The 18641-nt window shown below is 35.1% G+C and overlaps 1 protein-coding gene across 1 annotated transcript in view; it reads right to left on the bottom strand.

Annotated features, from left to right (window-relative positions):
- The window catches only part of GPATCH2 (G-patch domain containing 2), a 119572-nt gene that overhangs the window by 13334 nt on the left and 87597 nt on the right, over positions 1–18641 (bottom strand). Inside the window, exons 8-9 of the mRNA XM_030946424.1 lie at positions 17230–17300; positions 3039–3121 (exon numbers count right to left, since the gene is read on the bottom strand). Coding sequence (XP_030802284.1) covers positions 3039–3121; positions 17230–17300 — 154 coding nt within the window. The remainder of the gene's footprint in view (positions 1–3038; positions 3122–17229; positions 17301–18641) is intronic.

Genomic DNA, 18641 nt, shown 5'->3' with positions numbered 1-18641 from the left:
TCTAGTAAAATTTTTGTTGTTGTTGCTATTTGATTATCACTTTCATTAAACTGGACCCAGTATTAGAAGGGCTATTTCCATGACAATGGATTAGTTTGTCTAAGAGGTCCTTTTACAAACTTGAGAGCACTGTATTGCTGCAGTGAAATATGTCAGGGTGTCACATGAAACAGCTCTACCACTCAGGTAGTCAGAGGGGAGAGAAGGTCATTGAAAATGACCTGTACTCACATGAGAACAGAATCACTGGAATAATATTTGTTTCATGGAAGAAGTCATCCAAAAGAGTATTTAAAAGGTACAATACCTCATACTTCAGTTGTGGGAAGTAATCAATTTTTACTAGTATCAGTTTTTTGTTGATTAATTAACTATCTAGGTTCAGCAATACACATATGGGATATATGAAACATCCACAAAATAGAAAATTCATCCTAGGAAAAAAGACAGAATATGATACTCCTGTATCATTACTGTCAGTTCCTACCCATCCATGCCTATATTATCTCCCATTTTCTTCACTGCTATTCAACACATCTTTTCTTCACCTTTACAAATGACATTTTTGAAACTATAAAATGCTCTGTGCTGCTCAAACTTTCTTGCTTCAATAGTTTCTCAATGCTGTACAAGTAAAGCTACATCCTTTGTTACTAATATACACAGACCGATTGGTATGTGACTTTGACTGCAGGCTGAGAACGGGCTATAAATTTAGAAATCAATATCTAACTCTATCAATATTCATTTTACTTTTTCAATACAAAATACAAAGGTGAAAGAGCAGTAAATAAGCTGGAGTACTGAAATAAATTGGGTGTTCTTGTCACAATTAATAAATGTTTAACCAATCACACTGCTTGCTACAGAAGTCTGTGGTTTTGTAAGGCGTCTGAAAGTAGCAGGTGCTACCCTTGTGAGACTCAAACCCAGGGAATGCATTCCAATACCTTGTTAGGATCGTTCTCATCAGTACTACTGGACCTAAAGGCATAAATGACCATTTTCAGCACTATGCAGATTTTCACAAGAGTTAATTTACCAAAGTATTTTTTTCCAAATGCAAATGGGAATTTAGAAAACACTCTTACCATCAGAGTGACTCAGACCAAACTTTGCCAATTTGCAGTCCATGTAACAAAACACTTGCAGTAAAGGAGTCATTTACAGACAGCCTTTCAGGTTTCACTATGATATCAAATGCAAACAATTATGAGGAGAATGTTTTTTCATTTCCAACTTCTGCTCATCTAAACAACTTCCGTATTTTTTTCTTTCAAGAAAGAAGCTCACAAATTCTTCTACATAAAATCAAACCCTTCTCTTCCCATATCTTAGGTAACTAAAACTACTGAAAGAAGAATAATCAAATAAGCAATCTCTTATTTTAATCCCAATTTCCAAACATACATTCATTCTAAAAGAAAACCTCCTTCTTTCTTAAAATCTTATGGAACACTGTCAAAAAGCAAGGCCTGTGACAGACAAACAATAATTTAGCAGTAGAAAGGTTAGCCTTTGAGAAAACTATAATAATCTCTAGCATGCTATACATAGGTACAAGCTTATTCAATGTTTACCAAATGTTCTATTTGCTTAAAAACTTACAAGGATGAAGTGCAGAAAAACAACAACTCTTCTAAGACCACAAAAAAAATTCTCAATCCTCCTGATCACAAGAAAATTGAAAAGATTACCTTGAACTTGAAAAGAAAAGGAGGCACATCAGTTAAAAATTACCTCATATGATACCTTACTCCACCACTATTCTCTGTTGCTCTTCATATAAAAGCAAACTTTGGGGCAAAACAATTTCTAAAACTGTGAGTTCATGGACACATAACATTGAATGACCACATATTTGCCTTAGTATCAAAATATTGGCTTTGTAAAGTTACGCAGAGGGCCCAGCTTGTAAAATAAAATTCTGAACACTGAAAGCCCAAAGTAAAGTGAATAATAAAATTAATTTCACGATACTTGATAACCTCTCAGTACAAAATGACATCCTCTAGTACTTGAAAGTTGTGAAGTGAAAATCACCTTGTAGAAATAATTACATTATTCTCTCTTCAGCCATTAAGTATTTTTCTTTCTTGGTTCACATATGTTCAGAGTCTTAGAAGCTGACCCATAGATTCTCTTTTTTTCATACTGCTGCCACTAAGGTACTTTTATAACATTGTTAATATTATTCCTGGTCTGTTTCTGCCACTGAGGTTTGAAACAAAGAAGTTTCAGGAGGGGGAATTCAGTTAGAACACAAGTACTAGGCATGTCTCTAAAGACATCTACTTAAAATATATTTGAAAATTCTATGTATTGCAAATGTTGCTGCTGTAGTTTATGTATGACTAGGACATGCAGTCCAGATTTCTGTATTAGACATATATATAAAGGCTCACATGGGCTCAACATACAACTGAATCTTTCCAGTATGCACATATATAATTAATACAACAAACTGATGAGAGTCCTATAAATCACTGCTAAGTATTGAAAAAGTAATTTCACAGCTGTGACATCAGCAAAATGCATCCATGGTTTTGACCTCGCATCTGTAAAAATCTTTCAGAAATGTGCTTGCACGGGCTTCCTGTTCAATCTACAGCACTAATTTTAAAGCCATGTTTCACAGCTTTGTCACCATATTTTCAATTGTTTACCCATCCTGACTTTATTATGCAGGGTATTTAGAGCATTCATATGCAGAAAACAAGATGCCTCAGGTCTCTTCTCTTGTAATGTTTGAAGGGACATAAGCAGTAATCTTTGCTGTCTTGGTATATGAAAAAAGATTTATTGTCTTTAAAGAAGTGCTGTGCTACAAAGGACTGGAAATTGGCAATGATTGCAGGAGAGTGAAGGGAACCTATTTATTTCTTAATCTTTATTAATAAATAAGAATAGAACATATTTGAAGTTATATGGGAAGTTATTGAATTTATCAAGCTTTTCCCCAGGTCACTGACCTACTGCTTTGTGTTTAGAGATTTAACATCTTGTGGTTTGTGCTCTGTCCCAGGGAAATTGGTTACCTGTGGGTCCTGGCAGGGGAGCAGCTTTCCTTCTCCGCTTGATGTCTCCCATGCACAATGATCCTAAATGTACACTGGTTTGCCTGCAAGTAATTATAGGAGAAAACTATTAACAAAGGAAGAAAACTGCCACATAAATACACAGCTTGTATAATCTGAACCTATATCAAAACATTCTCAACCAAGATGAAGCTGCACAGTCAAGCCACCAATCTTGTTTATATCGAAACATAATTATGTTTGTTGACAAGCGCTCAGTATCTAAATGCAGCATCATAAATTGTTACTGGAATGAATAAATATAAATATAAAGGGAATGCTTTTTAATTTTCAAAACTGGCAATCTGTCTAGCTCAACATAAAACAAAAACACTGTTGCTCCTGACAGGAAAATAGCTAAGATTAATTATCTAAAGAGATCACAATGCTGTTTGTAGGTTATCAATTGGCTGGTAATGCTTTACTGTCAGAGCAGCATTTATTACATGGAAAATATTATCAATTTTTTTAAGGTAAGATGAAGAATGAATGAGAAAACATGAAACAGTAAACTCTTCAAAGGTGCATGAAGTAAATATGTAGCATAACAATTTATCCTCTTCTAATTCACTAGCAAGTTGTGAGAATACCACGGAAGCAGAATATCTGTTAGGCTTCTTGAACAATTATGAGCTTGCACTTGGAGGCTGGAAAATTGATGGAGATGCAGAGGATGGCAAACAAGCAAATGCTACTACATTAAACCCAGCTATTAGAAGTCAGTACCACAGGAAATGTTAAATTTGGAATTTTCAAGTGTTGACTTTTGGAATAGAATCTCAAAGGACAATTATAGTTATTATTTTTCTTAAAGTAACATAGAATGCCTGCAGAATTGAATATACATAGCTGACTTTTCTTTTTTAAAGAACCAGAACAGAAGGGGGGGGGGGGGGAAGAATGCAGTAATTTCTGAACTGCACAATTTTAATATGTATCTATAAATGTTACTGAGAAATGTGTTTCTTACCACATAAATGTAGTGAATTTTGATAACGTTACAAGCTGAAAATTGCATCTGACAATCCACAGCAGCATAGTAACATTGTCACTCATGGGATCTGGTTTCAGTGCGGATATATGACTTACCCTTTACGGCATTTATAAACATTTTAAAGCTGGGCTACTTCTAAATGAATAACAAATGGTCATATACTGCAGAGACCTCAGATCTGCTCAATAATGTAAAAGAATGACAACAATGCCTTGATGAGTAAGATGACAATGTACAATCCTCTGCATATTTCTTCTAAGTAGATACAGTAGATTAACAAGTGCTTGTATTTAAATAATAAAATATTCCAAGAAACTTATTTCACAGAGAAGTGCACTCTAGCTTCACCTAGTGAACCCTTATTTCAAGGCTTTTCTCCCTTTGTTTTAAGCCACATTTTCCTTGCAATTCCAACACGAAATTCTATCCTATTTTAATATCCAGGAACTCAACACAGCTGAACTAGTAAACTAACAGGATGATAATTTTCAGTTCTGAATTTAGAAAGAAACCAAGAAGTGTAACCCTTTCATAACTGATTGTATGATAAAGAAAATGAATATTTAAATATAATACGGGGCAACGGTAACTAAAGAAAATATATTTGAGATGTTTGATCACCAGTGGATCAGTATTTAACAATGGTACCAAACATGCAGAAAAAGTTGTGTGATAGTCATAAATTATATGTTCTACAGTGTGAAACTCTTGTTTTCTGAATGAAAAAGGGAGAAAGTTTGCGGGAATATAAGTAGGATGAAAGATAAAATTTAATAAAGTCAGGCAATTGAACCTTAAGACCCGAGCCACAGCAGTAACAGTGAGCAGCATTTGAGTTATTTTACCAGAATTGATTATCTGTTACACTACATTGAGATATCTAGATTATTGATCTGTAAGATTATGGTACTGGGGTCTCCCCACTTTTCCTCCAGGCACAGGGAATGGAGTTGCAACAAATAACACTAAGTAAGGACTACTTTGTTATTGTTGTCACCCTTCATGTAGAACACAGCAGTTACTTTTTAATTTAAAATCAATGAACGCCTGAAAGGCAGCCTTGTTCCTTCAGCACAAATGAATCATTTGCCTTTGCCGATCACAACAACCCCATCACCAACCAAGGTGAGCGTGGGTATTTCTTTGTTGTTCTCAAAAATTCCCTACACCACAAATAAATAACAATATGCTGGAGCACCAATTAAGCTTTGCCAAACCCGGTCTGATGGCCGCTACCATCAAATGTTCAGCCGACTTGAGATTGTAAAGCTGCAATTGCCTTCACCAGGACTCAACATCTGATATGCTCTGCCAGTGTAAATCACAGCAAAACAAAAAGCTCATATTTATTTATTAATTTATTTATTTAGAGAGGATCAGACAAGAACTATTACTGCTCTGGAACTGGCAGGTTAGACAAAAAGAAGCAGAGTTGTGAAGCTGCACAGTACATTTTCAAATGCCTGTAATGGGGGTATTATAAACTAGGGAGAACTCTGACCCTCAATCAGGCTGGGTTCAGCATTATGTTTCTTAGCACTAAATCAGAAGAGAGTGGATTACAGAAAGGAAGAAAGCTATTTGCCTGCCTTCTTTCTACTTACCCCTAGCTTGCTTCCAGCTATCATTTATAAATAGTGCTCTGGAGGGAAGCTAGGCATTTTATTAGGAAAAAAATAAAACTTGTTAAGACCACCTTGCCTGAAAACCTGGCTTTTGACGTGCTGGTGACAGGGACTGGAGCAAGCAGTGTCAAATGAAATAATTTTTAAGGAAAGACAACAGGAACTTGTCGCCTCATTGTATGCATTTACAAATAGAGGCTTTTCAGAGTATTAGGCCTAGTTAAAGCTGCCCTCTGGATAAAAAGTGTTCCCAAGCAGCCTCAGACAAGCTTGGGAGACAAACAGATGTGACTATGGTCCCTGGCGTTTGGCAAGAACACTCACTGTCAACAGGAAAAATATGAGCATGGACAGGGCATCAGCTGCACCACGGCCAAGCAGGCCTGCAAGTGTCACAGCAGCGGCAAAGTTGTGGCAGAGGGAAATAAGAGGGCTGCAAAAGCCAGGCTGGTGTGAACTTACATTAGCATGCCAAGAATTTTTGTTGTTGTTGTGTCATGCCTCAACATATTAAGCAAAACACTGGAAAAGCTGCTGTCAATTTTTATTCATTTTTCAACTTGCACACAATGTTTAGATTATCCTTTCTACATGGTAAATAAGAGTCTCAAAAATGAAGACAGACTGGAAAAGCAGCAATAACAAAAATAACTGAAAAAAGCTATTGAAATAGTAAATAAACCCCACAAAGTTTAGTTATTAAATCCCATAAATAAATCCCACAGATTTGATACAGCAAACACTTTTATAGACGTGATGACATGCAAAGAAATTCACAAACATTTATGCATTTTTGTGAAAAATTCCCTCTGATGGAAATTTTGCTATTTCCTCTTTAAATAGCGGCAGCCTCTTTATAATTTCTTTTTCTCAAGGTAATTAAGATAATTGCCCTTACCATGGTCTAGAATTGTCTCTTTAAGCTTCCCAAACATATCTGTGCCTACACAACACAATCCCTTTTTTCCATAATTTTCATAGCTCCACAGGCAAATATTTTTGATGAATGCCTTTTCAGCAGTAACCCACGTTCACCTCTCCAAGACATTTGTAACAGGTCATGTCAGATTTTTGTCTACCCTGACCTCTGCTGTCCATGGACCATGTGGTTACATTCTCCAAATAAACATCTTGTTGTGTGAGGGAGCCAACAGCTAAGGTGCTTTAAATGCAATAAACCTACTGAGCAACTGAGGACTCAGTGAGTTTCTTCACTCTTTCACTGGTAGTTTTCACCCTTGCCACTACCAGAGTTAAAAGTTCACCAGTCACTAAGAACAGCACAATAAAATAGCTATAGGACAGCAGATGCTCCTGAACATGTGTTCTAGTTCTCTGATTTATTACCTGCTTCTGTGATCACTATCATCTCAGGTGTAAAAAAACCAAAACAAAATTTACTAATGAAGGCAGGTATGGAAGAGTGTTTTTTATTTAACAGCATTTATCAGATTTCTGTACACTAACTTGGAAAATCTGATACAGCACATTATTATGATGTAATAATGAATAATGTTTTCAAGAAGAATGATTTCTGTTCCATAATTAGATGAATTGGTAAAGATCAATACATGCCTATCCATTATAACGCTATTAACATCTCCCACCTGAGGAAGAAACTCACAGTAAACAGTGACACCCGGTTCTGCCACAGTATCAGTGCATTCCTGCAGATGGCTGTAGAACTCTGCAAGTTTATATCACCACTGGATGCTTCAGCTAATGGAGAAGCTTGATCAAAGTTTTCAAGCAAACTTCTTCGCAAGACATCACACAAAGAAAAAAGTTAACTGGTTTGTATTTTAGAAGGGACTTGAGAGAATTACTTTGAAGGGGAAATCTAACTGAAATTCTCAGTTTTCAGTCTTAAAATATAGATAAAAATAGATATTCATATGGATATTATTGCAGAGAGAATGTGGTAGGAACAACTTAACTCACTTTAAGCTTGAAATTATCTGTCAATTTCTTACAAGCTGAAATGAGCAGGGAGAGTGTGACGCAATGTTCACAGCAGCAGTTAAGGGGGAGAAAACAGATTCAATTCTGTTTCTGTGGAACCCAGAGAAACAAGTTAATAAAAGGATTAAAAAATTGAATGTGTGGAATAGCTCAACTTTATGAAAATACCCTGAGCAAATCTCCTCTTATATAAGTATCTTTTACCCAAAAATATCACATAAATGTTCCTCCTTACACAAAAGCCTATTTTGTTTTTACGTGGCTTAAAATACAGACACTGCCATACCTGGTGGCCAGTGGAACACATCAATTAGTGCTGCTTAAATAAGGGAGTCTGGAGGAACTTTAACTCTTACTGATCATTCTTAAATTACCACAGGTGGCAGACAGATTCCTTCAAGAGCATTGGAGTCAACGGAACAGTTCATGGTAAGTTTAGAGGTAAACACCATTAAAATCCTATTATATATGTCTTTCTAAACACCTCATAACACTAATACCTAATTAAATTAAGACTAACATAAAATTCTACATTCCTCTTTGATTGAGTCTCCAGAAGTATGGATTAAATTAAAATGTATCACTCCAAATACACGTACTAAGCAAGCGGGGCTGTAAATTTGGCAAGACTATTATGCATTATCTAGGTATAATGAATACTTAATCTTTGCCTCTGGCATGTGTATCAATATAGCCACAGAAAAGATGCATGATGATTTCATAATAGTACACTGAAATATGCAAGGCATATTTGTTTCTAAGGAAAAGATATGAAAAACAATGGCTAAGTAAATTTATAAGGAAAGATATCCTCTTTCCTTGGTGGTACACAGCTTGCCAAAACATGAATGCAGCCCCTGGTGTCTACTTGAACACCCAGAGAAGGGTGGCATGTGCAGTAATGCATGTGTCCCCATGCATAGTTAGAGAGGGATGGTTCCTTGTCCACCCACCTTCTTTTGCTTTCTTTTCACATTTCTCAGACAACATTCAGGTGAAATCAGTTCCATACTTGATTCCTCCTCGCCCTTTACAAACAGTAAAGCTTTTCCTCAAACTTGTCTAAAGAATGACATCATCTATACAATAGATTGCTTCACCTACATCTGCAAGAGTGAAAACCATTACATTAACCAGAAGAGCTATGCACTTTATTTCCCTTTTATTACATCTTAAAAAGATGTGATAAGCTCATGCAACTCTATCAAACTCCTTTCATACAACCTCAATCTGTTCACAACCTAACTTCAAGCATAAGGGTGACATACCTGTATTATTGAAGGTCCTGGTGCAATCCCATTATGACTAGAATACAATCTTTCCCTGGCCCATGAGATTACCTCACTGCTTAATAAATACCATATCCTAACACACTCCTAGCTGTTATCTTTAGAAGCACTTTTGTCACTCAGTCACAGGAGCTGTCCAAAATTTATCTGAACACTAAAAATTGACAATTCAACTCCACACTGGCATAATTTTAGTGCACATGATGGAAAATAAAAACCTGCATGACTCCATATGATTTGACACCCATACTCAAGTCACTTAAGCACTTTATTTGTGAAAAGAGACCCTAAAAATATAGTTCAGTAGTAGAGGCCTACTGCCCTCAGAAAGGATAATGCATTGTTTTTTCTTGGTTCTAATTAGTAATTTAAACATATGTTCAGCATTTAACTCTAAATGTTTGCCTTTTCCCCAAGCTCAAAGACAGCTGTCCAAGATGTGAATGCCAGAAAACATTTAAATATCAACATCTGTTGAATTATGTTAATTTAGTGTAATATAATTGGGCATGAGTTGGAATTGATCAAAAGTATATGAATTACACAAAGGCAAATCCAAACCAGTATCTTGGTGTACAAACAAGTCACCAAGGAACAGTGAAAGACTAAACCCCAAAAATACATTTCTGTCAAGAATTAGATAGCAAAAACTTTCAGTTTTCTTCAACAAATGACATGATTTCACATTTTCAATACAGGATATTAATATTTACACTAGCTCAGAATATAAATTTCATATTAATTTAGAATATTTCTAAATATTTTTGATGACAAGTTCCATTATTGTTTTGTGTGAAGAAATACATTATAACAATAATGCTCATATTCATGCAATGGTGAAATGTGGTTTGAAAATAGGACGCAGTAATAGAAGGCCAACCTGTTACAGGACATTATTGTTTCACACATTCTAAAGTGTGACAGTGGTCACAAGGGTTCTTGATTGAGGGAAGAGATGAGAATGTTGACTCCATGTTCAGAAGGCTTGATTTATGATTTTATGATATATATATATTACATTACAACTATACTAAAAAGAAATAGAAGGAAAGGTTTCCTCAGAAGGCTAAGCTAAGAATAGAAAAGAAAAGAATGACAACAAAAGCAGCTGGCTTGGACCAAAAAAGAGAGCCAGCCCTGCCGTGACTGGTCAATGAATCAAAACACCCACATGAGACCAATCACGGATCCACCTGTTGCATTCCACAGCAGCAGATAACCATTGTTTACATCTTGTTGCTGAAACTTCTCAGCTTCAGCAGGAAAAATCCTAAGAAAGGATTTTTCATAAAAAGGATGTCTGCGACACTAAAGCAAATATTCTTTGGTTTCTTCTTCATCTTGCAAAAACATTGTTGCTGTTTGAGAGATATGGGCCTCACTCCAGCTCTGAAGTGATTTAGAAAATATCTTTATGACTTCAGCAGTAAACATGGATCTGAACAGATACTTTAATGGAATTACTTGCTATTGTACTCAACTACACTATTTCTTCCAGATATTTCTGGATACATATTTGTTTACCAAGAATGAAATTCACTAAATAAGCTAAGTATGGAACAAATGGATTTTTCCAGAAAGATTTAAAAATACACATTTTAAAGTTCTGGATTACAGCCATATAGAGTTAGGTTAAATTATTGCAAGCATTAGTGTTGTGTTCAACATCTTTTAAAATAGGTAAGGAATAAGAAGCAACACCAAAAATTCAAGTATGTATTTTTAAGAAAATTCAAGTATGTGTACTGTATACACAGTAGCACAAAAATGGAAGACGAACATGAATTTTTATGTAATTTGAAGCAAACTATCTACATTTTTTCCTAAACTCTTTCTCTCACTACACAAAATCGCAGTCTAAATAGAAGTCAGTGTGCTTATGCCTCAGAATTTTAGTTAACATGCACCAGGGGATACTGATTTACACATATGATATTCAAGGATCCTTTTGAGATTAGTAGGAACCTGATGCAAAAATTACAGAATTTAATGCGCAATAAAACCAGAAAGAGGGAAACCCACCCTTCCTTCATGCACGGCTATTCATCTTTATCCTTACAACATCCAGCTTCCATGTGCCTTTGTGAAGAAATGCAGAGAGACAAAACCAAATTTCTTGTGGTGGGCGAGATGATGGGACAAATGATGAGTGAAAACCAGAGTGCAACACAACCTCCTTCACTGCAGAGCTGCTGAATCACAGCTTAAACAGTTTGTGGGATGACAGTGCAAGCCCCTGTGCACAGCTCCTCCTCAGACCTTACACAGCAGGAAGGGTCTTCAGACGTCTGAAGCACAAATTAACTTTATCCTTATGCCATTAATATTTTAACAGGTAACATGAGAGAAACAAAGTTGGAGCTCTGGAGCACAAAGTTGTGCAACAAGAGAGCAAGACACAGCACATAATGCAGCTGAACATGAGAAACAAGCACACCATGTGCTAAAATTTGGTCACTTCGAAGTGAGAGATTTGCTATCAGTTCATTCACGTGAAAAATTCAGTCCAGATAGTACATCAGAAGGATCCAGAGTTACATAATTTCTAGAGGTTATCTGATTTTTCTTTTTAATTTACATGCTTTTAAAATCAGGAAAACATAACTTCCTGTTAGTTAACATAATCATATACCTGTGACTCCATTTTAAATGACAAATTTTCAGTACCATTTAGCAGCTTGCTTATGTACCTTATTATAAAGTAATTAGATTTTAGTGCAAGAACAACAAAATTCAGCTAATAGTTTTATGTTAAAGATGGAAAAAAATCTGCTCAGATCACATGAAAAAATGTATTTGCAAAACAGAGTACAGTTCAAAATTTCTGCTATTTTCACAAAAGTTCTCATTATGCAAATTAAAAGGTGATACTTTCAAGACATTAGATGATGAATCAGCATTTATTTAATAGATACTTGAAATCTATCCATGAACCACTACTGAGGCTCAAAGATTTCCATAAAATTGAAGCATCACACACTGACTACATTTTGAAACAACAGTTAAACTGTCATGGCCCTGTCCTCCTCTCCCACAGGAAAATCTTTACAGCACCTTAAAAATAAGGCAACGGTAGAGAAAACTCAATCAGGAATTGCCCTCTCCCGAAACAGCACCATCTTTTACCCTTTCCAGGGAAGAAGAATACCCAACTGATGGAATAATGTTGTCCCTGAGGGTGACAGCAAGGGAGGGAAGCAATGTGTCCTCAAACATTCACATAATTTAATCTGGAACTGCAAATATTATTAAGCAGCAATCATAACAGCACAGTTACTGCTTCATGGCACTCCAAAGAGGAGATAAAACTGCTTAGTTGTTAATTTCTAATGATGTAAACACATTTGGATTTTAATGTTGTATCTGAATCTCCTGCATTATTAGCTCTGGGGTTATAAGACATTAACTTACTACCTTTAATAATTTTACACTTCAATTAAAAGGCATGTTTAAATATGACTTTATTTTAAAGTATTTTTGTTGAGAATATGAAGGCATAATATTTATGTAATGGCAGAAGCAAATCACGTAATAAAACAGCTATGCATTCCTCTCCTTTTCTGCACTGTAAGTATGTGCACATCTTGGTGTATAATTTCCAAAAACTGGCTGAATTTACCTCCTCTGATATTGTAATTTCATTCTGCAAAAGCCACATTAAACAATTACAGTTCTTGTAATTAACCAGTAGTCTAATGTACAGTTTTCTTATCCCAATCCATTAACAGCTGCTCAAAAAACGTAGTAATTAATGGTTTCATTTATTTTTGGCAAACCTGCACCTCGACAAATAGTTTTGTATCTGTTGCAAATTAGGACTCTTTCCCAAACAACAGATGACACGATGGGAAAGAGGGAGCAGGCAGAATCCTTGCACATCTTTGTCTCTTTAGAAGATCAAATAAAGAGCAGCTGTAATGTTATTTGTCACATCTGTGTAAAAAAGTACCAAGTTCCGTATCGTCAGATGGAGATGAACAAGTGCTGTACAAACACACAAATAGGGTTTATCCTTTAAAACCAGGAAAGACAGAAAGTTGCAATTTTAACCAAAACAATGACACACTTTTGAAAAGCTCTCCTCAGGTTTGGTGTAATTATTTCTCTTACAAGCTTTCTTTAAATACTATTTCACAGCAAACAGTTACAAGAAGTGAAATCACGTGAGAGTCATCCTCTTGTATCAGCACAAGGCACAAATTTAAACTGGACTGAGAACAACTAGGGAAAGGAGGGAAAGTGAGAGTTGCAAAACACATGGGGAATTTCAGGCTGTGCTGTTCACCATGGCAGGAGAAGACTTCAAAGACTTCTGGCCAGCTCAGGTGATCACTGGAGGACTGGCACACACTGATTAAATTCTTAAAACAGCCTCAGTTAGGTAGGTGAAACCTGACATGTAAAATTCTACTCCACCTTGAAACCTTTCATGAGTATGACTTAGCCTTCTTTCAAGCCAGGACTGAACTGCACAGGAACTAAAAGTAGATTTTTTTTTCCTCTTTCAGAGGTCTTTGGGGGAACATTGGCACGTGGAAAGCCAATACAGAATTATCAAGATTCAACCCCAAAAAATTACTAAATGGTAAGAATTGGGGTGCTATTTTCCTTTCAGTTTCTCAATTCAGGCATGTATCAAATTACAGTTACAATACAGTAAGAAAAAATAAATATGAAGATGAAATAACTCATGGTACTTAACAGGAGCACACTACAAAAGAAATACGACACAAGACCTCTATGTAAAGGAAATAATTACATGAGAGTAACTTATTCACAGTCCATGGATTTCCCAACCTGCAATTCTCTTGCTTCCAGATTTCAGCATAAATTACCTAGTTATCACAGCGACTGTATGACCAAAGGCAAAAGGTGGTTAAGTATTCTGGTTATTCTGTCAAATGAGGACAAAGGTACTTCCCCTCTTCATAAGGGTATTGTGAGGAAAAGTACATTATGTATTTAAAGACAGGGAGATAGTTGTGTGATGGAGGTCCACCCCCACAGTAAACAATGAAATTACATGTTCAAAATCATGTTACAGCAGTTCAGCAAAATCTCCTTCAACACTGTCCCCATTGCTGATCAAAGGAATCTCTTAGCCATGGAAAAATCTCCTTTAGGTAAGTTTTTAGGTAATTTTTTTTTTGTAAAATTTTAAGGAAGTGACTTAAGAAAACATATTTTACCTCATGAGGGAAGCAGGCAAAGAGCCCATGACCAGCTTTGGCAGTTCAGCTGCCAAGCAGCAACTTGTTAACTCCCTGCAACTCAATCATGTGCAATTGTTTGCCCACTGCCTCGGGCTACAGACAGACATTTGGTCTGCTAACAACTGCGCCAGATGAAGACATTACTATCCCAAGCTATTTGTTATCACACATCTGCTGGAGATTATCATCTCCACAGCTCTGCTGGAGGAAAAAATCATGTGAGCAGGCCTTAATATGGTTTGTACAAAACCAGTCAATTTAATTTAAATAGGTGAGTTGAGCTAACCAGGCTGGTTTTGCCCAAAGCATATTTAAAAAATCAGAAAAAACCCTTCTTTACTGGCAAAAGAATAGGGAGTGAAAAAAAGCAGCCAGAAGAATTATCTATCACCTTTAAGCAGTGTAGCTACTTTGGGGAGGAGACTCTTCCCATCCTAATGTAGAGAGATAATGTAAACAGAGAACTTTTTCAAGGCTCTACAGGAGAAGGAAATGCAGCTTTTAAAAGAGTATTTTTTGGTACTGTTAATAACTTTAAAAGTGAATGGGAAAAGTATGTATTCACAGATTAAATCCTATCTGTACAGGTGGCATAAATAGACAGATATATTGAATTATATCAGTGTAATATAATCTATCCTCGTTCTAAGTTTCATGGTGCTGGACTGTCCCCCTCCTTAACATCTGTAAATTGGTAGCCATATCAACAGTTCTCTACAAACTGATTATCTTGCCACTAGCAAAAGTTCACGTTAGTTTGTACAGGATTAGACAATTATCATTAATATTGACAGAAGAAACCTAAGACATTAAAGCCAGACAGTATGATTCCACCACAACGAGACAGCTGCAGACCACTGCCACATTTAGAACTCCACACCTTTCTGATGTATTTACAGAATAAATTATTCCACAAGTCACTGATCTAATCTAATAGGGATATTTAAATATTGTCTACATGCTGACACAAGAACTGTGTTCAGCCATCCAAAAGGGGTAAGAAAAGTCAAGGCAACCAAAGGAAAATGTGTGTATGTACATATCTCAATACACATATGAAAACCAGAAAGAAGCTCTTCCAGAATGGCAAACAAAGAAATACAGATAACTGAAAACCATACAAAAAAGACCCAGATAAATTCAGCAAAAAACAGATTAGACTGTATTCTGGATAAGTACAATAATTTTATAGAGCGTCCAAAACTTTTCCACTGCCACTGTTTCTCACTGCATTTAGCAACAAAGAGTAAGGCAATATAAGGTCACAGCCACTGTTTTTCATATGCATCTTTTTAAGGGGATTACTCATCTGAATTAGCTTCAGGTGTCCATATACCTTTATTATCTATCTTGTAAACAAGAGTGCATGCTTTGAGGTTCTAAGACAGCATATGGCCTATTAAAACAAGATTTTGTAGTTTGAAATCTTTTGTAAAGTCACTTCAAGTTTCGACAGCAGAGAGAACTGTGGTTTTCTGAAAGAGCACAAATAATTATTTCGAAATAACTTGACTCATTTGGATGAATCTGGACTGTGGTTTTATGTACATTGTAATATTATTTTTTTCTAAGTTCTACTTGAACAATATACATATTTATTAGAAAATGTTAATCTTCTGTCTTGAATTTACCACCTATTACTTGTACACTAACCTGCCACATATTTATTGGGATAAGAGTCTATTAAGGTACTGTTAACTGAATGTGAAGAGAGGTTCAAGATCACTTCAGGTTTTCAAGGCCATTTTACAAATCTCTATTCTAACTGCTTGTGGTGGTAAACATCAGTTCCCAAGAGCTTCACTGGTCAGGATAACAAACACATAAGTTATGATTCTGAATTCCTCAAACTGTTTTCTTTTGCTACAGCATAAAAAAGATCCTAAAATGACTCTGAATGTAATCTGTTTCTTGCTGCTCACTTTAAACCCACTTTAAACTCTCAGCTTTGTGTAAGCAGTCTGATAGCAAGACTTCATTTATGGTGAAAATTCTATCTAAAGTTAAGTCATTCTAAAATTCAGAGTGAAAATATCATTTAACAAGTAAACTTGACAGAAAACCTATGCAGAAATTTTCAGAATTTTGAAATAAAAGGTTTGACAGACAAAGATAATCAAAATTTTTGTAGATGAATGACTGACACTTCTGTAACCTATGTTTGAGAGCATGTAACCAGAACTAGCATACAATGAAACAGATTCTTATTTAATACGTATATTTAAAAAAATATTGGCATATTTTTCCAGGTAATCAGCAAGGTAAGTACGTAAGAATATTAAAAAATGTGGTCTGGGTGACCACAAATATATACTGAAATTCAACTGCCTGACAGGAAACTTTCTCAAGTGGTACCACAGAATTACATACTGATATAAATTTATTACAACTTTTTGATGAAAGTAATTTGATAGCACATGGTCATCTTTACAGGACAACATAAAAATTCTGTAAGGTGTTGTGCAAAGCAAGAGAAACATTTCTGTAGTTTCTTATTTGAAAAAAAACTAGAATTAATTACTTGGTAGAATAGATTCAGCGGGTGACTTGTACATAAAAAAAACCCCTCTAGAAACAGATTCCTAGACCAGTAAATTCAGTCTTGAATTTTTTGTCTTTGAGAGGAAGGAAAGAAGATGGAAAATAGGATTAGATTTGTTTTTATTAAGTCTTCACAATGAAATGTTTATTGTCAAAATACAAGAACAATTTAAGTGTTATAGCATTTGAGTTATCTTCTTGATTTCAGATATGCATAATAGAATTTTATATATTTCCAGTGCTTAACTTACATGCCAGAAGCACAAACCTTACTTTGGCATCCATTTAATTCTGATGTTCTAAAGAGATTAAGTTTGATAAGGGCAGTTGCATAGTCAACAAAAAAGGTCTAATATATATAAGGCAAAGATTATGCCATGCAAAAATTCATGAAAGAAGGTCACAAAAAACCCCAGAACATCTTTGAAAATATCCCAAAAGAACAGAGTAAGTTTAAGTTTTACATAAAGATTTAAGGAATCAACAAATTCCTAAACTGTACTAAAGGCAAATACCACATTAAGTTACCTGCTGGCTGTTTTTACAGAGCTGTTCTTCTTGTGTCCCCTCTCTGAGCGGTTGTCTCGCAAGAGTTGAAGCTGTTAAAAAAAAAAAAATGTTCAGAAGACTCTCATAAACAATGCCTTTATTTGCTCTTTAGAATTTCTATCTGGACAATGCAGTTATTTCCTCTCTTGAGTAATCTGTCAATAGCTTTCACCCATGACTTTTGAGATGAATATTAATAGAATTTTACAATAATAGTTAATATGTAAATATATTTATTCAGTAATTAAAATGTTTAAGTAATTGAAAATGTAAGAATTAAAGCATTTTCAAAGCATAATAGAAAGTTATGCAATTCAGAATACTACAATTAACTTATGTGCAAAATTTTATAATTTTCACAATTTCAATTTAAATTTTTGAAGTTGTATAATTAGAAGTGTTGGAGGACACTTAATTTACATAAAACTAATCAAGTTAGCACTTGTGTCTAAGCAGTTATGAAACAGTTATAAACTCTTCTAAGCCCCAGGAGCTTTAGTAATTTGCAAGCTGCAGAATAAACAAAACCACTGTATTAAAGCTTCCTGTAATAGTGAGGAAGTAGGAGTAGTGAAGGATTTGTTTAACTGAAATGATGACTCAACATCTGAAACAAACCTTTATTTTTAGAGAAATAAGACTTTTCATTCAGATTATCTCCAACACTCAAAAGTCTATTTCCAGCATTATGTTTGTCAGATGAGTCAAGGTGCACTAAGTAAAAAACAACCATCAGAATACTGTACTAAAGAAATTAAAACTGGACAGTATAAAACCTCCACAAATGTTGTGTGAAATGTCTCATATACTGAAGAATAAATAGAATGAAAGACTGTCGAGAAACAGAGATAAATTGACCTATTATTCACAGCAAGACACTTCAAAATCCTGTGGAAGTTAGGAAATGATCAACTTCAAGACTCGACCAACCACACCTTCATGTTGTAAATGAGCACAGACTCCAAAAAATGCTATCAGTCTGAAAAACTGAACAATTTTCCCCCCACTTTCTACAGCTTCCTTCTTGTACAAGGAATGCTTCTTGTCATTTCAACTATCTAGTTCTCAGACGCAGTAGAATAGTTTATTACTAAAATAAATTTAGTATTTAGAATTTCATTGGTTGTCAAAATTACATTACACCACCATTACACCATTTTTTTCTTCTTCTGTCTTATAAAAAAGCTCAAACCCCTTATGTACCAGTAACATCTATAACTCACAACATCAGCTTTAGTTTACAAGTCCTTATTAATCTGTAAATTAAAAAATCAGCTAACTTCCAATAACCTCTGACAACACAGCTCTTAGGCAAGATGAAAAAATCCATGTAAAATACAAAATTACCTAAAATTTACTATTATCTGAGAAAAATTGATTAATTCATTCTA

The sequence above is a fragment of the Camarhynchus parvulus genome, chromosome 3, assembly GCF_901933205.1.
Source record: "Camarhynchus parvulus chromosome 3, STF_HiC, whole genome shotgun sequence".
Taxonomy (NCBI): Eukaryota; Metazoa; Chordata; class Aves; order Passeriformes; family Thraupidae; genus Camarhynchus; species Camarhynchus parvulus.
The sequence above is the reverse complement of the archived record's forward strand: the minus strand, read 5'-3'. Positions and strand labels throughout refer to the sequence as shown.